Source organism: Xenopus laevis, chromosome 9_10L (assembly GCF_017654675.1).
Source record: "Xenopus laevis strain J_2021 chromosome 9_10L, Xenopus_laevis_v10.1, whole genome shotgun sequence".
In the NCBI taxonomy this organism is placed as follows: Eukaryota; Metazoa; Chordata; class Amphibia; order Anura; family Pipidae; genus Xenopus; species Xenopus laevis.
The window spans coordinates 131,255,100-131,276,199 of NC_054387.1; the positions used below are offsets into that span (position 1 = coordinate 131,255,100).

Genomic DNA, 21,100 nt, shown 5'->3' on the forward strand with positions numbered 1-21,100 from the left:
TTATTCCTAATATCCACAACATGACCTGGAAGAACCAGTATATCATGCTCGCCCAAACTTTACAAGGTTTAGTTACAGTTTTATTGACATATTTAGTCAGTCACATGTACGTTTTGCAGGCGTTATACATGGCACAGAGATTTATTATATACATTTATATGAAATACTATAATGCCATACATTTTAATTCTCAGTCTGGTCAAGTGTCATGTAAAATGATTTTCTGGGTCTTCTCCATTAAATCAGAATGGCTCCCTGACTTATTCTGCACATCATAACACAAAGCCAATGCAATGGTTTAAGCTGATTTGCAGGACGGTGTAGGTAATTTTAGGCAACTGTTGATACAAATCCTGCACATAAGGTTGTCACATGTGGTGGCAATATACACCAGTCATTAAGGGCCCTTGTATAGAAGCATTCAGTCAACCTGATGGGCCCTCCATGTAATGCTACAGTAGATCCTACGTCCATGTTTCTTGTGGGAGGAGCAGAAGGTCATTAATTAAATTATCTTCCCATATGTAATTTGAGACGTGTCCCACTGGAACGACCTCTTTACTTTGATTTTCCAACTTGTAGTAGACTGATTAAAAGGAATTGATGATTGGGTTGAAATGAGCTCATTAATGATCTTTAAACTAAAGCTGCTGCTTCCAGTGAGAGGGAGAGGGAGTAAAAGTACAAACAGACCAATTAAGCCATTGCTGTGTTTTTATTCTTACTATAATACTTACTACCTCTCTGTTTTCTATTTAGAAAATGCTGCAATATACATTTTCTATACATGTTTTAATTACATAACCAGTGTTAAGTACATTATAGGTGCATACTGCTGCTCGTTCATTTGTTTGAAGAAGATGTCCTGCATATGTCACGTGTCATAAAAGGAGTAAACTTCTATGCTTATTAAGCACTTATAACAAATTGAAGGTATAAAGGTCTTGGGGGGTTTAGACCAAAAATCTGACTTTTTCGGGCAAAAACTCGAAAAATTGGGTAATTCGGGAAAAAAACCAGAATAAATTGAGTAATTCAAGTTTTCACTAGATTTTATTCAGTTTTTTCACAATTCAATTAATTCAGGATATTTTATTAATAAATATGGTTAAATCGAGCATGAAAGTTTGGTCATGGTTTTTTTAATAAAACATGAGACAAATTCTAATTTTAGTAAATAACTCCCTAAATGTCAGTAAGTGACCATGCTGGAGAGAATCTATAGGAAACAAATGTATCAGAGCTTGAAAAACAATAATAACTTGCTATACAAATACAAATGAACTGGGGTTTAGGATATTTGATAGGGAACTTCAGAAGAATTGCCTTCACCCTATTTTGAAGACCTTGAATTGCCTTCGCCGGGCCCTGCACCTTCACTCTGCCCTTTGCTGGCTTAATTAGTTGTAAAATAGTAAGGTCAACATAAGCAGTGCTGCCTGCCACCTTTTTTATTGAGGTACAATGTGAGGAATATGGCAGCCTGGTCTTGGTTACCCAGCTTGGAGAAGAGCAGGTAGAGCAGTTAAGGGTGTAACAGCAAAACCTTAAATTCCTCAAGTGATGGAGCAGTACAAACTTTTATCTACAGTATGACTGTTGGTTCAGGCACCTAACCATATCTTGTGGCATTTGTTTAATGAAGTGTCAAGTTCCTTGTTCCCCATTTCACATGCGTAAGTCAAGATTCTTTATTTCACAGAGAGGAGGCTTGCATACATTTAAGGGATTTTATAAAGTTTGCTGTGAATGCTGAACCTAAATTGCATTGGCAACTAGGGTAATTTAGTATTTGGCTTTCCAGGGACAAAGTCAAGACTTTATAGAGGTGCAGAAATAGTTTGGGGCTCACCTACTCAAAAAAGAGCTAAATTGCACCACAATTTGCCAAGCAGCAAGACCAATTTGTAGATCCCCTTCACCCCATGTTCTATCAAAAAAATCAATCAATAAATAAAATGTCTAAATATAATAAATAAAAATGAGCAAACCCATTTCATTTTGTTTAATTCTCAATTAAAAGTGTCCATGTCAACATTCTTCAAATTGCTATCAATAAAAATAAGGCCAACTTGTATCCCCATGTTCTTACATTAGGTGCAGATTTCAACCCTGAGATACCCAAGGCTGATGTTTGTTTATTTTCCAGAGTTTATATAGTCCTGACTTAGAACTTTCCAGAAAATGTTTCAGTCATCAGCCCCAGTGAAGCTTACACTGCCTTAGTCACAAACTGGGATGGGGTTCAGTAGGAACCAGTTCTTTACCCAAGACATTTTTAGAATGCAGGAGGAAACCCATGGAAGGCTGGAGAGAAGACACCAGGTCTACAAAGTTGGAATGCTGGTCACGGATGTCTCAATTTATATTCCTGGATTTTACATTTTTTTATGGTTTCACAAACCCGATTTATCTGGAGCATTTCTATGTTTAAACACTGCCATTCTGCTTTGGGGACCCTATTGGCTCCCTTAAATAGTAGGTTTTAACACCTTTAAAGTAATGAATGTTGGAGATTGCTGCAGTAATTTACTTAAACTGCCAGTGCCTGCTGACAGCCGCTTTTGATTTATGCAAATTGCTGTCTAAGGCAGGCAATGTTGTCAGTAGGCCCAGGATCACTCAGGGACCTGTAAGTCAACATTCCTGAGCAATCCTCACCTACCAGTAGTAGCATCTATCATAGACATTTACATGACTCACAAATGGCAGACTTTCCTTAAATAGTTCCACAGTGAACTAAACACACACCTATGTCTAACACAAATCATAAAAGCCTTAACCCACCTCGCATGGTGATCTCTCTACACATCTCAAACAATAAGATGTCTGAAGTGAGATTTTTTAAATATTACATTTTTAAATATTAAATATTCAAGGATTAACCACTCCACTATGTCTATAATTTGACTCATAACCTGTCCACTCTGTGTTTTCCTACAGTCTGGTCAATATCCAACCTCTATTGCAATCAATGTTTACCAACCAAAGAAACATGGCTGCCTGGTATCTCTGTTAGAGTGCTCTGATCTGCCAGGCCATAGATCAGCTCATTGAAGCCATTCACTTGAGAGACCCAACTGTGCTGATAATAGTTTTCTCTCATGATGATGCAGAATATTCAGAGGACTTTGATGTACAACCAACAATAACATACCATCCAATGTTTTAGGTGGGACAGTTTGATTTGCAGACCTTCAAAGGGTATTATTTACCCCAAAATGGGAGAAGTTGATTGGAGGAGCATCAAGTTGATTTTGGATGTGGTCAGGGTAGATGATGGCATGGCAAATGTACATGAACATGAATATGAAGTCCAACTAAACCAATCCTTTGTAACACAGTTCCCTATGTTTGAGGAAGGCTTCACTGGCTGATGAGCAGTAGCAACACACAAGGAAGGAGGAAAGTGGAAATAAAGAGGGTTGGTGTTGCATTATAGAGGGAAATGAATGGACCTGTAAATTGCACATCTCTCACATTGGTAGAGACATTGGGAACAATGGAATTAATCCAGCTAATATAAGGTGTCAAGAGTGTGTAAACCCCAGGTCTGTATGGCTTTCCACAACTATCTCCAAAACTCACCACCCCACCCAAGAACCAGCGATTGTTCTCACTGCAAACCAAGGGCCCTCCAGAGTCACCCTGAAAAGAAAAAATACAGTTTATTGTGATAAACTCAAGAGACGTAATAATGAACAAATAAATGCTTTCCTCAATAAATCATGGACTTTAAGAATAATAATTTTAGCAAAGCCCCAGAGAATGTCAACGCAACAAAAAGCTCAGCCTGTTGTACATGTCAGGGCAATATATAAATCATTGTCCTGAAAGTCCAGAAAAAGAAATGCAAGAGGGCACAAAAACACCTAACTGTCTCCACCCACCTGCCTTGACTTGTGGACATTTTTTAAACAAGCAAGGAACTGTCCTCACACCATCCCTAATTGTAAATGAGGACACTCATGGAACAAGAGACTAAAGAAGTCAGCATAGTAATGTCTCACTCTACTGAAACTGAATGGGCTCCCAGAAAGCATCACAATATTACTAAATAATATGTTTTCAACTTCATGTCCCACATGGGCCTTGAGAATTGTAGAATGTGTTTCTGATTTTTTTTTTTTCATGTTATTATTTCAATCAAAACGTACCTGGCAGGAGTCTTTCCCCCCATTTATATAGCCGGCACATATCATGAAATCAGGATGGAGTATTGCCTTATTGGAGGGGGTGTTATAATACTGTGAACATGTCTGAATGTCAATTATTGGCAGTGCCACTTCCTGTAGGGTCTTGGGATTCGGCAAAGAAACTGTGGAGAGAAATACTCATGTATGTATCAAAAGCAAAAACAAATATCAGCTCACTGTGCAGTATATCCATGACATCTGTTTTATATGAATAATATATGCTATTGGAGGTGAAATATGTTGCCTCATCCACTACCATCTCCTGTATGAAGTGTGTTGTGAGAATGGAGCACGTCGGTGGCCCCCAACAGTCAGTCTGTAGGCTAAGAATTGGGAAACCATTTTGGGGGATCACAACAAATTTATTGTCAGCGTAAGTCGCTACATATGTTGATAAGTATATAAGTATATATTGATGAGTATATGTTGATGAGTGTATCCAAAAAAGACCAGCAGTGTGGTAGAAATATGACCTTCATTAAAGTAGCCCTTAAAGAGCAGAGGTACTCACCACCAGGCAAGATGGCTCCCCAGCCGGTTGCCCAACATTTCAGGCCTGTTGGAAATTTAACTGCAGGGTCAGGAAGGCAAACAGGGTTAATGTAGTTTGTGAAGGCCACCTCTTTTTCTAGCTCCAGGAGGCTGATATCATTGACATCTAGATTCTTATCATAGCTGGGATGTCTGATCATGTTCACCACTGCAACTCGGATTTCCTGCTGGTTGGTCTGACTTAGCTTGTAGGAGCCAAGAAAAACCACAACCGAGGAGAAGGAACTAAAGCAAAAATAATTGAAGAACATGCATTTGTAGTTGTCCCACTACTGGTGGAAATGTAAATACACAATAGGACTGACTCTGCTCATGTCATCTCCCATAAAGTCTTGGCCTCCCATTGATGTCATTGTAAAACCCAAGATTTAGTAGAGCACAGGGAAATTTTAGATAACAGAAGTATGCAGGTTTATTAGCTGACAGCTCAAAATCCACAGGTCATATTCTCTACCTCTTAGTGAAACTTTCCACTCTTTCAATCTGTGGAGGCGCATTATCAGGTTGTGGTTGTCCTTGTTGCAGAGTTTCTAGGTATTGGGATGATTACATGACCAGCGGGTGTTCTTTCAAAGTTTCCATGTCGTACCATGATGTATGTCTAAAGGTATAGACGTGAGGTGTCTTATCTGTTGCGGGAGGTGCGTTATGTAAGTCGTCCATGTGTTAAAGAATTTCTGTGTATTGTGTTCTTTTCTGATAATGGTTTCTAACCAGTCCGTATAAAAGATATGGTGCAATTTTTGTTTCACCAGTGTTAATGGTGGAGGATCTGTATTTAGCCATTGCTGCAATATTGTTTTCCTGGCTGCTGCTGCTAATCTTCCCATTAGGTGTTTTTCAGCTTTTGTTATTTGTGTAAAGGAGGTTGTGTTACTAAATAGTGCCCATTCTATGTTTGTTTGGAGGGGTTTTCCAGCCATTTGTGCACCATATGAAATCAACTCCTCCCAGAAGGTTTGTATTAAGGGACATGACCATAAGGTATGTATTAGGTCTGCTTTGGGAGAGTGGCATTTTAAGCATTTGTCTGAGGAGAGGTTACCCATAGTGATGGGCGAATCTCTCCTGAAAAATTTGCGAAAAATTTTGGAAACTGAAACTTCACAAACAATTCATGAAATTCCGCTGTTTTCATGAAAAAATTGTGAAATTTGGACGTTTTCACGCAAAATCTAGCAATTCTGACCTTTTCATGGAAAAAATCTAGCATTTCGAACGTTTCCACGAAAAACTGTGAAAATCGCAAATTGCTGCAGGCGATTTTTCACCGGTGAATTTTCGCAAGAGATTTGCGAATTTATTCGCCGGCGACGAAACGTGGGAATTCGTCGCAAATTTGTGCCTGGCAAATTTATTTGCCCATCACTAGTTACCCATCTTTAATCTTCTAATTGGGGTTAAATATGAGTTATGGAGAATTTGTAATGACATTTCCTGGTATCTGCTTGCTGGAAGTAGTAGGTTGTTTTAAGATGTCTGACTCTGTGGCTTTGGTATCTCAGTGATCCATTTAAAATGAAGGTTATCTCCGTTACCATTATCTATTTCTATTAATGGTTTAATAGATTGGTATATGTGTGAGGTTGTAAGTTTCTTCCAGAGTTGGTTTAAACAAGTTATTTTTGTCTCTGTTTGTTAAGTGTCTTATTGTGGTGTTTGCAAAGTGGATGATTTGTAGGCCTAAGTATATATGGGTTCCTGTGAATGGAAACTTTTCTGCAAGTTTATTTTGGGAGAAAACTTAGTTTATGTATTGCCTAGTACATCATGTACAGTATGTTATGTAAACCATTTCTACTCCAGTGGTAAAGAATAGAATTTCGTATGCCAGTTTGGAAGTTTTTGTTGTCTATCCATGATAAACATGGGGAAGAACATGAAGATATTTAAGGTTCAAGGTACAACTTGAACTTGAAGTATGAGAATTTGCACCTACTTTAGCTTCTACATAACCATAAAAACCAAATATCACTACAGATAAACAATGACTGCAATACTGGTAATGAGCAGGTTCTATCACTGGATATTATGGTCCTTTGTGAGTTATTTTTGCCAGAGCAGCTATTCTAGATCATCATCTATTTGCCCCCTATACATGTATCCAAACAGGTTCATGAACATAGACTGACCTGGGATTGGTGATGCAGTGAGCTGCAGACACAACCCATTTGTTAGTGATGAGGCTCCCCCCACAGAAGTGCCGCCCAAGCACATCTCTCAAGCTAACCTGCCAGGGCCACTCGCCATGTGCTGCATCCTGGCCTCCCATGATGCGCCCGGACACCTGGGAAATTCCACATTCTGAAGGACAAAGAGATGTTAGAGTACAATTGTATGTCAACAGGTTCAAGGCAATTGTTTACTGAAAATAACAAAATAGCTGCCCAGGTATTATAGACTATTAAAACAAAAAAACTTAAAAATAGACATTGTTGTTGATTAACATCTACTGGTACATGTGTGGGTGTGCTCCAGAGTCAGCGGCTTATAGTCTTGTATATGGAATACAGGTCTCTGCTTAACTGAATTCTTGACCCCATCCACTTGCATAATATATTTACATGATTTTACTCCATTTTTTTCTGGTCCCCTGAAAAACGTAAAATGGGATTCTACTGTAGATAATTGGTGATCTTGCCAAAAGAGTGGACCTTACCGTGTATGCCTAGTTGAAATAGCCTACCTTTATTAATAATGATTATTAGGATGAAGAAAATCTTCCTGGCTTCCGAAAGCCCATATCCCAACACCTCTTAATTTAAGCTCCCATTGCAAGATTAGGCAAAAATTCGCACACGCACACCTGGCCTCTCCCAACAAATTTGTATGGTGCCTGGGGTATAGGAGGACGGCCCCTCCACAATTAATGCATACAAAGTAACTCCAGCACACGTAGCATGCTCAAGGGATTGCTCCCGTGTTTAATGTCAATCCAACAATACAACGTTTCGGGGGCGTGCCCCTTCGTCAGGGGCTCCCATTGCAACCCATTAGACCTATATACTCTATTATACTAATTTTTAGAAATTATACAGGATTTACGAAAGTGGGAAATAAAGAGTAAACAAAAAAAAACAAAAAAAAGATTATTTGTGACAAGGGGAGAAAAACTTTCAAATGGAAAAAAAAGTTGATTAAACTAAATGGAGCCTTTTTCACAATCCCAATTTTTTCCCAGTTTCTAGCATACAGTATTATAGCATATAGCTAGCAAAAAATTGAAAAAAAAACAACATTCATTTTTAATTTTTTACAAAATTTTAAAAAAAAAACCTCATTATAAAATAGGTTTATTTTTAGCTTCCCATTTACTTCTACAGAAATTCGAGTTAAATTTTTTTTGACAATTTTTTTCAAACTTTTTTTTTAAAAAAATGTTTATCGATAAATCTTAACAATTTGAGTTTGAAAATGTGAATTTTGGAAAATGTCTCTAATTTTAATACATTTCTACATAACACTGGTTGTTGAACTATAAAATGTCTATTTATAAAGAATTATAATTTTTAGGCTTAATCATGATTTTCAATAAATACCTTTGTATATTCTCTATGTTTAATTTCTGCTCAGATCACTTAAATCACCCCTCTGGTAGCCTGGGGTGGACTCATTTGTCTTTGAATTTACAGACAAATTGTTATTAGTTCCCAAGACAAATTATGTCAACATTTAGAACTCCAAGTTAAATGGGATAGGTGGAGGGTGTAAATGTTAAAATTAAAACATATTAAACATATTATTACAGGATAATAATGAGAATAATAATTTATGAAGTAATGATTGATTTGAAACAAATGTTTTCTTTGAGTTTGTCAAGATTCTTGGCCACACTCCAGAGCATTTGCGCCAGACGGGTCTATGGTGTAATTGTTTAACAATTCCATTTAGTTCTTGTATGCTGACACACCCAATGTCTGTCTTTTATTATTCATTAGAATTAATTATATTATGACATTGTTATGGTTTAGCAAGTTAGAGGGGAAATAGGGAGGCTTCTTATAACATTTTACATTTTCAGATTTTTCAAATTTGATTTAAAGAAAAACAATTGAATTTTTTTTTGCAGTTTGAAGTTTGTTTCTTGGGCAGTAGCATGTTTACACAATGACTTGAATCAGAAAAATTAGGTTGCTTGAATTCTCAGGAGAAAAAAAACTTGACCACAAGGAATATTACATTCTTCCATTCATTTTTACAAGTTTGACCTACTACTGACTTTTATTGAGATTTGGCAAGGATTCAGTTGCCAAATTTTATCCTTTGAATTGTTGAGATTTTTTTGATTGAGAGATCTTGTGAATTCAGTGATTTTTTTGAATTAGGGAAAAAATCTATTATTTTTTTTAAATTATTCTAGACCCCTTGATGCTTACTGTTGCATTATACACCTCTTAATATGGATTTAAAACATGCCTGCTTGTCCTACGAAAAACTGGCTAGTATCAACCACTTCCTGCTGGCTATTTTCCAGGCCAACAATTTGACTGACCTGACAGGGAACTGTAATTGGATTCTCACAAACTACTGTGCTTCTGGGGTAAAACCAACAGAACATGCTCTGCACCCATTTCTAACATAGTCCAGAAAGAATCTATAGGCAACTCCAATAAAAATGTATATTATTAAGGTAAAACTCTTTTTGTCCCAAATTTAAATGAGGCATCTTATATTATTTATAAATGTCTATGGGTTGAGGGAGATTTTAAAAATGCTATAGGTCCTATTTCAAGGGGTAGATTTATCAAAGGTCGAAGTGAAAATTCGAATTAAAAAAATAGAATTTGAGCTATTTTTTGTGTACTTCGACCAGGGAATAGTCCAAATTTGATAAAAAATAAAAAATTTGAGTTTTAAAAATTTATCATGCACTCTTTCACAACTCGACTTCGACCATTCTCCATCTATAACCTGCTGAATTGCTGTTTAAGTTTACGGGGGAACCTCCTAGAACTAGTCAATTGGTGGACTTTGAAAAATCAAAGTTCGAATGCGCTGTTATGTTGATTCGTACAATTCAAATTCGATCAAAAATGGACTTATTCGCCCAAAAAGAAAACTTAGATTTTTTTGATAAATTTCAATTGGTCTTTTTTAATTCGAATTTTGAAGTTATGGGAGATCAAAAAAACTCCCATTACTTCAAAATGCGACCCTTGATGAATTTGCCCCTAAGGGGCAAATTTACTTAAGGTCGAATATCGATTGTTAATTAACCCTCGATATTCGACTGTCGAAGTTAAATCCTTCGACTTCGAATAAGTTGAAGGATTTAGCGCTATTCGTTCGAACGAACAAAAAAACGTTTGATCGAAAGATCTTTCTTCGACCAAAAAATAGCCTATGGGGACCTTCCCTATAGGCTAACATTGACTTCGGTGGGTTTTAGGAGGGGAACTAGGTGGTCGAATTTTTTTTTTAAAGAGACAGTACTTCGAATGGTCGAATAGTTGAACGATTTTTAGTTCGAATCGTTCGATTCGAAGTCGTAGTCGAGGGTCGAAGTAGCCAAAAAAAACATTCGAAATTCAAAGTTTTTTTATTCATTCCTTCACTCGAGCTAAGTAAATGGGCCCCTAAGTGTGTGCAAAAACAGATCAGTATTGAACACTTAAGAATAATAATAAGCAAATGTGATGAATGGGGAACAATTCATACAAGAAACAAAATGACCTACCCACATTAGCTTTTTAAATCCAGCTGCAAGTACAACAATGAATGCAGTAATTTGACTGGTTTCCATGGGTTACTGCTCATTGGCAAATTTGCCCAGTGTTGATAAATAACCCCCATTGTGTTTTAAATAATTTAATTTAATGTTCTATTTGGTATATAAACAAGCCGCTGTGTAGCAATGGAGGCAATTGAAATAGGGCTAAATAGCACAGGTTGAATAGCAGATAACAGATTCACACCATTATATTCTACAGAGATTATCTGATAGCTAATTTGAGACTTTTCTTAATTAAATGGCTGCCCCCATTGCTACACAACAGTTTATTTATATACTAATATATATATAACTATAGTAGTGTTTTTGATGCAAAGAAACCAGTTTTACCAGTGCAGGGCAACAGTATATTATATACAATTAATTTTTTCATTTTTTCATTTTTCATTTTTGGTGTTATTATTGCTTTACGGGTTCACTAGTATGAGGTGCCCTATCCAAATCATGGAAAACAGCATTGTAGGCCATCATTACTCCTTAATTAAACTTTCCCATTGGCATTATGCTAGACATGTGCCAAACCCAGATTTTTTGTCAGACTGCCAGTAGGTGAGATTACGTTGCTTACACTGGAATGTACTGATATTGATATACAACAAGTCCTGCAGGATATTGCTAAATTGAGGCTGAACTACAACAGCGCAGCCCAGGGCATGTGGTTGCAGGGGGCCCCGGGGGTATAGGGGCCCCATGAGGACCTAATTCATAAACAATTTTAATGAATATTGGTAAAACAGGTCAACCCCTAAACATTTTAAGGGCCTGAAAAATAATTTTGCTTTGGAGCCCGTTAATATCTAGTTATGCAAATGTTTCCAAGTGTGTGGTCAACTTGCTGTTAAACTAGAATGCTACTGTAAGAAGCGGGAATGACAAAAACGGCCCAAATTTGATAGAGAGGCATCTGATTACCAGAAAGGTTATGTGTATGCCTGGATGGGAGGTTATAAGAAGAGCTTGCCATATAAACGTCAGGAGAATAAACATTACAATCTCCAGATTTTTTGGACAGGCCACCCAAGAATGGAGAAAGAGACCATTGCCATGGGAAGGTATAAGATCCAGGAGGCACATTCAAATGTCACATATTTTACAAGGACAGATATTATAATTAAGCCTACTGATAAAGGTTAGAACCATAGTAATAATGGACGCTTCATATTGCATTGTTAGGGTTCCTCTTGTTTATAAAAAAAGGGTAGCCCACATGAGTTTGACCTCTTTTGGTCTCCAGACTTGCTGGAAGGAGTGGTGTGTGTGCTAGAGGGCCTTGAGTTGAGGAAGGTTCCAGTGGATATCTAGGAAGGGAAAATACACAGCTAGCACTACAGATTGTTTCACCAAGGCAGTCCGTACTACCTCTGAATGTTGAAAACATAACACTATGGGGACACATTTATCAAAGGTCGAAGTGAATTTTTGAATGAAACATTCAAATTTTGATCTATTTTTTGTATACTACGACTAGGGAATAGTCCAAATTCTATTTGAATTTGAAAAAAATTCAAAAATTTCAATATCGAAATGTATCATGTACTGTCTCTTTAAAAACTGATCATTCGCCATCTAAAACCTGCCAAATTGCAGTTTTAGCCTATGTGGGACCTCCTAGAACCTATTTGGTGTCAATTTATGGATCAGATCGAATGCGCAATTCCTTCGATTCGTACGATTCAAATTCAGCCGAATAACGGACCTATTTGACCAAAAAAAAAACCTTCGACTTAATTTTGGTTGGTCTTTTTGAATTTTGACGTTTTTTCAATTTGAAATTCGACCCTTGATAAATATGCCCCTATTTGTATTGGATAACATCTAGGGAGTTATTTATCAAAGGTCAAATGTTAGAGTTTTTTTTATAACTCGAATGAACTAGAATGATCTTACAACCACAAAGTATTTTATTTAAGAAAAAAACTTATATGGAAAAAACTCGATTTTGCAAGTTTAAGTTGTAAAAGCCAAAAACTCAGATTAAGTATCACGTTTGGCACCCTATATCCAGAACTCAAGCTAAGTTCTCTGGTCTCGGCTCTCACTTTTGCCTCTAACCACCGCCTTTCACCTCAGGAGGAGCCCTCGGCTAATCGGATGCCGCCAGGTCTTATTTGAGAGAGGAGCAAAGCTAACAGGGGCAAAGGGGCACGATCGTTTCACCAGGATATTGGAAGAAAGAACACCACCAGGAAAAGGCAGCCCGAGCCAGCACAAGCAGAGAAACATTAGACAGGCCGGAATCAGGATAGGAAAGTGTAGAATAGTCAGTGGACAGGCAAAGGTCGGATTGGAGAGGTCAGAGTAGTCACAAGTAGGCAGGATCAGGATTGGAGAGGTCGGAGAAATCAGGCAGGTAAAAGTCAGGATTGGAGAGGATCAGAATAGTCAAAAAGGCAGGTAAGGGTCAAAACCAGTAATAACAATTAGAATCAGGCACCTAGGAACTTTACAAATAGAACCTAACAACGGGCAGTGCTTTGAAAACAGAATTCCCCTTTTATACTTTTGAAACTCGCGCCAATGCAAGAAGACGTCATTACGCTGGCGCATAAACCAGGAAGCACGCCGACGCACGTGCCATAGAGGGACCAAACACGGAAGAAGAAGAAGGACGCATGTGGCGGGCTTCCCCGCCAGAGGCATAGCGGGCACCCCCGCATGCCCAGGGGGAAGCCACTAGACCACCAGGGCAAAACCCTCTGAAAAAAACTTGACCATCATGAAGGCTATTAACATCTTGAAATGGTTCAAGGGACCCCTGCCATTGACCATTGACATGACCTCAACAGGTTTTAGATGGTGAATTTTGGGTTCTAGCTATTTCCAGGGTTGGGGTATTTTTTTAAAGACAAAACATTTAAAAAATTGCAGGGTTTTTTAAATTAAAAAAATCAACTCAAAACCTCAAATTTTCTTGGAAAACACAACACGAACCCCAATAAATACCCCCCTAATGTGTGAAAGTACTTGAAGCATTTGCTGATGTATTATCTTGTAACATCTAATCAGCACCCATTATTTGCTAAAGTACCACTGGCACCCAGTGGTCTGTTTTGTGGTGGTCATAGTGAAAACACATCCATAGATATATTATATTTATGTTTGGATGCACATAAGAGAGCGACACGACCCAATGACTAATAAATAGGGCATGTACCTATGACAGTGCACTCATCAGAGGGGAAATCCAATGTAATAGAAATTAGGACATCACAGGTAGTTTTTACAGTTGCCAATAACAGTCTAATTAAAATAACAAAACACCCAAAAAGGAAAACAATGCAGCCATTTTAGACATTATATAACCTAATATTTAACCAATACAACATGGGTGCATTTTTATTAAGGGGCCGATTCATCAAGAGTCGAATATCGAGGGTTAATTAACCCTCGATATTCGACTAGGAACTAAAATCCTTCGACTTCGAATATCGAAGTCGAAGGATTTAGCGCAAATGCTGCGATCGAACGATCGAAGGATTATTCCTTCGATCGAACGATTAAATCCTTCGAATCGAACAATTCAAAGGATTTTAATCCACCGATCGAAGGAATATCCTTCGATCAAAAAAACTTAGGCAAGCCTATGGGGACCTTCCCCATAGACTAACATTGACTTCGGTAGCTTTTAGCTGCCGAAGTAGGGGGTCGAAGTTTTTTTTAAAGAGGCAGTACTTCGACTATCGAATGGTCGAATAGTCGAACGATTTTTAGTTTGAATCCTTCGATTCGAAGTCGTAGTCGAAGGTCGAAGTAGCCCATTCGATGGTCGAAGTAGCCCAAAAAAAACTTTGAAATTCGAAGTTTTTTTACTTCGAATCCTTCACTCGAGCTTCATGAATCGGCCCCAAAGTGTCGACAAAATATTTACTAGAGCGTAAGTAACTGTAGAATTGATTACTAGCTGTATTAGAGTGCAAAAGGTTTTCCCAATATAATTATATGGATGCTACTCTTTTACAGCTACTGAACTTCTCAAAAGACTTGTCTTTCTGTTGCAATAAGAAATGTAATTATTCAATAGAGTTTCCCAAACATGGCTGTGGGATTACTGAAATAAACAATCCTACTGCATCAAGATGTTCTGTTAGCTTTGAGGCATGGTAATCCATTTTAGGCTTAAAGAGGAATCCAATAAATCTTAGGGGGTAAACTAGCCAAAGTATGTGGGGGCAGGTGCACATGCCCCAGACCTTCATCTTAAGGGAGGTTTTCAGAGATTCCTACATCATAGTTAATAGGGTGGCACAGAACTGGACCATCAAGACAAAGTGGTGCAGTGAAAAAGCATTCTAATAACAAAAAAAACGCGTTTCGTGCCAAAAGGGAGCAGTTAATCATAGGGTTGCATTGAATGACTATCCACAATGCCATTGGCATAAAATGCTTCCAAGTGTAGATATATGCTAATAGATATAGTAATAATGCTTTAATAAAATTGATCCTCTTACTTTACGGTACTGTACCAACCCTCCTACTGTCCTGATCCACCTACCGTACTTCCATTACTTCCAAACAGGAGATTTTGTTTGACATACTATATGTTGGGCTCATAATTACCTGTTGCTGCCTTAGAAATTCCAGAGATTCCTAAATAAAGAAAATTGTGGGAAAAAATATGATTAATAATATGGAAAATAATGGAGCACTGCTGAGTGCAAAGTAGGCCACTTTGAGCAGAATTGAATGGGATAAGGTGCAAAAACATTGCATTTGCACTCATTTTGTTTCAGGTCTAAAACAGAGGCCCATTGACCCCATGCATGGGAATTCACCATGAAAACAATGGAGGTGAGGCTGTGCCTAAACAAGGTTAATATCACGGTTGTCTCCTAGAGGCCAATGGGAGATTTCAGACAGGCCTAGAGAATGGCAGAATGATTTGGCTGCACACAAGAAACAGAAGTTATAATAGTTTGAAATAATATGCTAGACCCTATTATAAGTAAATGATATAGACCTACTTACCCAAGAATGCCAAAAGTGGAGGAATGGCTAAAAGGAACATCTTTGTTGTTGTCTTGTTCAGAAAGATGTGGCCACTGACTGTCCAGATCTCCCATTTTATATAGTGTGCTGTTAGAATGTGGGCCAGCCTGTTCCTAATTAATTGTATTCATAACTAATTAATCTTGGCAATACATTAGTCATGAGCCATTGTTGTTGTAAGCTGCTCAACACTTCTTCTTCATCTTCTTCTTCCTATTTACCTATAGATGGAAAAAATTTGTTTAGATTCCCAGCAACACAGTTTTTCTTCTGGATCAGGAATGTTGTGCAGGTATGGGATGCCTTATTCGAAAACCCCCAATCCAGAAACCTCTGAATTGCGTGAAGGACATCTGCCATAGGGGCAAATTCACTAACCGGTGAAAATTCGCCAGCGATGGCTTTGATATCGCAACACTTCGCCAGGCGTAAATTCGCCTGGACAACGCTAATTCACGAAGATCCGAAGTTGCGCACAGGGTACCGAATGCTGGCGAAATTACACAATCAAAATTACGCTCAGCAGTTCGAAGTTACGATAGCGTTGGCTAATTAGCATACGGCGTGCAGTTAAAGTACAATGGCCGTATATGTTGCAGCAAATACATTACACTACACAAGTCCAGGGAACCTTAATAAAATTCTATAAAGTTATTATAATGCCCTACACATGTGCCCACTGTATAGTATAATGTAGGGGGGAAGGAGGGTACCCCAAAAAAAAAATTACGATCTTTTTCAGTCTATCACCCTATAAATAGAAAAAAACGCCAGCGTTTTTTTAGACTTAAAAAAATGTTCAACTTTTTTTTGAGGAGCTCCTATCTACTCTATTGCACTTCGCCTGGTTTGAGGTGGTGAAGGCAAGTCTGGCGATAGAGGTAACGGTCAGTAAAATGAAAAACGTAGTGAATTTGCGTAGTAACGCTCTTTCGCCGGCCCAGAAATTCGCTAGAGTGCGACGTTGCGCCAGAGTCTATCTCCTTGGTGAAATTATGCCAGCGAAATTACACCAGTAATTACGTTAAATTGGCGAAGTGCCAAAATGCCGTCACGCTGGCGAATTTCACTTCGCCCTTTAGACTCCATTTTACTCAAATAATTCTAAATTTTAAAAATGACCTTCTTTTTTTCCCTGTAATAATGAAACAGTGCCTTGTACTTCATACTGACTAAGATTCATGAATTTATATTGGGGATAAAACAATTGTATTGGTTTGTTTTTAATGTTTAGACCATTTTAGAGGAGACTTAAAGGGGTTGATCACCTTCCAAACCCCTTTTTCTGGTTCAATTGTTTTCAGATTGTGCACCAGAAATAAAGAGTTTTTCCAAAATTGAAGTTTCAATTTTAATGTTCCAGGGATAAACATAAGAAATGTGTCAACTAAGGGGCAGATTTATTAAGGTTCAAATGGTAAATTCATATTTGAATTTTTAAAAATGTTTTTGGTCAAAACTCACAAATTCAAATTTTAAATCACAAACTCAAGTTTGAATTTGACCCTGAAAACCGTTCTAATTACAATATTCCCAACTAAAACCTGCAGCGTTCATGTACAAGTCAATGGTCCATTGAACCATTTGAAGATGTTAATTGCCTTCCTGACATTCAAGGTTTTTTTTTTGGAAGAAAACTTGATTCGAATTCTCGGGTTGTCCGTATTCGATCGAATATTAGACGTTCAATTTTTTACATAAATAACCTCCCATTCCAGTTGTGAGTAAATTCTAATTAAGTTAAAAAAAATTAACATAATTTTGAAATCCGAGCTTTCATAAATAACCCCCATGTGTATCAATTTAGAAGAGTTTGGAGAGTCGGCGACCTGCTTTAGAAGTTGAAAAATGACACTTTAAACTTTAATATCAGACAAAAATAGAAAAAGTCTTTATTTCTGGTGAACTGTCTGAAACCAACGGAAATCCAAAAAGGGTTGGAAGGTGAACAACCCCTTTAAGGTATGGTGATGCAAATTATGGAAATTATGGAAAAATCCCTCATAAAGAAAATCTCAAACTCGGACATTGGGTAATAAAACTCATATCTGTGTTAATATAGTTTTAAATCAACTTTACTCTTGCATGTTACTTACCTTATTCAACCTTTTGCCTAAACTTCTCTATCTGAACTCATCGTGAAGAAATGCTAGAAAATAACTATCCCCTATGTTTTGTTTTTAGCTGCCATTCCAACCCTTCCAGCCCTCATTCCTCTCCTTGACTAACTCCCTGTGACATATTTAAAGTTCTGGTAAATCATTCAGAGAAACCACAGAGGAAATGATGAAGTGTGTTCTACCTGTTAAAGAATATTTTAATCATCATAAACAAATGAACATATTGAATAGATAATCTCATGCTGCTCACTCATTCCATTCCAGAGTCTCTGTGAATAAAATATGTAAAGCCATACGGCACGTGTCCATAACAATAAAAAGAGGTTGAGATCTTGTTACTCATTACCTTTCCCAAGCACGTTCCTGGGCTTTATCTGAACAATACAGGTACTGGATCCGTTATCTGGAAATCCATTATCCAAAAAGCATTGGATAAAAAAATTTAATTTTAATCAAATTATTCTTCTTATTATTTTTTTTTTAATAATAAAACAGTATCTTGTACTTGATCCCAACTAAGATATCATTAATCCTTAAAGGGATCCTGTCATCAGAAAACATGTTTTTTTCAAAACGCATCAGTTAATAGTGCTACTCCAGCAGAATTCTGCACTGAAATCCATTTCTCAAAAGAGCAAACAGATTTTTTTATATTCAATTTTGAAATCTGACATGGGGCTAGACATTTTGTCAATTTCCCAGCTGCCCCTGGTCATGTGACTTGTGCCTGCACTTTAGAGAGAAATGCTTTCTGGCAGGCTGCTGTTTTTCCTTCTCAATGTAACTGAATGTGTCTCAGTGGGACATGGGTTTTTACTATTGAGTGTTGTTCTTAGATCTACCAGGCAGCTGTTATCTTGTGTTAGGGAGCTGCTATCTGGTTACCTTCCCATTGTTCTTTTGTTTGGCTGCTGGGGGGGGGGGAAAGGAGGGAGGTGATATCACTCCAACTTGCAGTACAGCAGTAAAGAGTGATTGAAGTTAATCAGAGCACAAGTCACATGACCAGGGGCAGCTGGGAAATTGACAAAATGTCTAGCCCCATGTCAGATTTCAAAATTGAATATAAAAAAATCTGTTTGCTCTTTTGAGAAATGGATTTCAGTGCAGAATTCTGCTGGAGCAGCACTATTAACTGATTCATTTTGAAAAAAATGTTTTTTCCCATGACGGTATCCCTTTAATGAAACCTATTGGGTTTATTTAATGTTTAAAACAATTTTTGTAGACTTATGGTATGGAGATCCAAATTACAGAAACATCCCTTATCCTGAAAACTCCAGGTCCTGAGAATTCGGGATAACAGTTCCCATACCTGTATCATATATAGGAGATGGTACAACCCTGAAGAATGAGCAAATGGTCAGGAGCAATGGGGACATCATCTGTGCAGAAAAAGTGTACAAATTGGTGATTTCAAAATCAAGTTTTTAATAGATCTTCCATAGCAGAGTGAAGGGTTTGGACTTTAAAACTAAGATTTTGATTGCATTTATATACATTTCTATACAGTATACAATTGATTCATGCGCAATGATAAAATGGCAGTTTGGTTCCTAACATGGTGTAAGGTCAACAAATACATTCCGTCCCAGTGCCATCTTGCCTTGGCATTGGATTTTTTTTGTTATTTATATCGATTGTGAAATATTCTTGGTGACTAAAACTAGATCTTGTGTTCAAGCCCCAGGAGTTGGTGAATGACTCAGGACGCAGCGATGCTTCTTCCACGTGCCACTAAATTATATATGAAGATTCTTACTGGGTTATATGTAATGATAACACACCTGAGATATGAGATTATCTCTTTGAGACAATGTTATCTCCCTGATCATTATCATAATAGTACTGGGAACAAACACAATATCAGCCCATCATTCTTGGGCATGGTGCCACATCTCTTGTGGTTTCTCTACCTGCTCAATCAGGAACTCACCTAATGACAGACTATAAAGCAATGATTTCATTGGGACTTAACAAACACAGAGATAATGACAGATAGCAGGGCAGCTACTCAATCAGGGAATTTTGGAGGTGGATCGTTTGCACTGACTTTGTATTTTAGGGGTTTGAGTGACAGGGCTTCATCCCACCCTCCTGAACTTGACTTCCGACATGCTTAGAACAGCTATAAATGTCTTTGGTGGCCATGAACAGACCAGGAATTTTGTTATTTCTTATCCTACATTTTAATTCCCGTCTCTTGTTACTCGCATTAAAACAGCAATTTTAAATCAAAACTACTTTTGACATTTTTTTTAGCACCAGTACCCAAGGGTCTCATTGAACTGCTAACATCACCATTTAAAGTAGTTAAATTCATTAGTCACATCCCTTGTTGCTTGTTTGTGGCTGGAGTCTATGGAAAGTGAATCTGAACAGCTTGGGAGAGAGAATTTAACACACTGAAATGACTACTATAAGGGGCTGATTCACTAAATTTGAGTGAAGTATTCGAAGTAAAAAAACTTCGAATTTCGAAGGTTTTTTTGGGCTACTTCGACCATCGAATGGGCTACTTCGACCTTCGACTACGACTACGACTTCGAATCGAAGGATTCGAACTAGAAATCGTTCGACTATGCGACCATTCGATAGTCGAAGTACTGTCTCTTTAAAAAAAACTTCGACCCCCAAGTTCGGCAGATAAAAGCTACGGAACTCAATGTTAGCCTATGGGGAAGGTCCCCATAGGCTTGCCTAAGTTTTTTTGATCGAAGGATATTCCTTCGATCGTTGGATTAAAATCCTTCGAATTGTTCGATTCGAAGGATTTAATCGTTTGATCGAAGGAATAATCCTTCGATCGTTAGATCGAATTTTCTGCGTTGAATCCTTCGATTTCGATATTCGAAGTCGAAGGATTTCAATTCCTAGTCGAATATCGAGGGTTAATTAACCCTCGATATTCGACCCATAGTGAATCAGCCCCTAAGTCTTTGAAATGTCATTATGCAGTGCCTTAAAAAATTAGAGAAATAAACGACTTAGGTGATGTGTTTTTACACACCACAGTCTTATTGTAAGGTTAAATATAACTTAACAAGCACATAACATTAGTAATTCCACGCCAGAAGGCCACAAAACAAAATCGGAATAATTAAAAAACGAAAATACAAGAATATTTATCGACTGCAATTGCCACCTGGATTATGGAGTTAGCACAACCAGCATGACAAGTGTCCATTACTGATTCTAACTGGGGAAGAATTAAATGACTACTTGTATTATGAGAAAATAATGATAATGATAACTAATTAATGTGATTTGTTAATTGCCCATAATTGATTTATAATACATTTAATAATCCAGTAATCATTTGTCAATACAATACAAATAATTCATATCAACTCATCCACTCATTAGTTACATTTTGGGACAATTAATTTTTTTAACATAGACCCAGATATAAAAAGCTTTCCTAGTGCAGGTGCCCCCCAATCTCACCTCAGCCCACCGCTTACTAGCGATGTCAATCTCTGACTGGGATCAGCTTTGGCAATATTATTGGGATG

General features: G+C 37.6%; 1 protein-coding gene across 1 annotated transcript; it reads right to left on the reverse strand.

The window, feature by feature from the left end:
- Nucleotides 1-2,810: 2,810 nt before the first annotated feature.
- prss8l.3.L (serine protease 8-like gene 3 [provisional] L homeolog) lies at nucleotides 2,811-15,503 on the reverse strand. Its single transcript, XM_041576705.1, has 6 exons — nucleotides 15,445-15,503; nucleotides 15,037-15,066; nucleotides 6,881-7,052; nucleotides 4,708-4,973; nucleotides 4,158-4,318; nucleotides 2,811-3,648 (listed from the first exon to the last, which is right to left on the reverse strand). The coding sequence occupies exons 1-6, from the start codon at nucleotides 15,482-15,484 to the stop codon at nucleotides 3,367-3,369; spliced, it is 951 nt and encodes a 316-aa protein (XP_041432639.1). The 5' UTR covers nucleotides 15,485-15,503; the 3' UTR covers nucleotides 2,811-3,366.
- Between the last annotated feature and the right edge of the window lie 5,597 nt (nucleotides 15,504-21,100).

What these genes read in the sequence shown, in the direction of transcription:
- prss8l.3.L (XM_041576705.1), bottom strand. Translation starts at nt 15,484, where the DNA reads ATGTTCCTTTTAGCCATTCCTCCACTTTTGGCATTCTTGG. An exon ending in AATTTCTAAGGCAGCAACAG is followed by an intron (nt 7,053 to 15,036) that starts GTAATTATGAGC and finishes TTTGTCCTTCAG; the next exon opens with AATGTGGAATTTCCCAGGTG. An exon ending in CACTGCATCACCAATCCCAG is followed by an intron (nt 4,974 to 6,880) that starts GTCAGTCTATGT and finishes TTTTTGCTTTAG; the next exon opens with TTCCTTCTCCTCGGTTGTGG.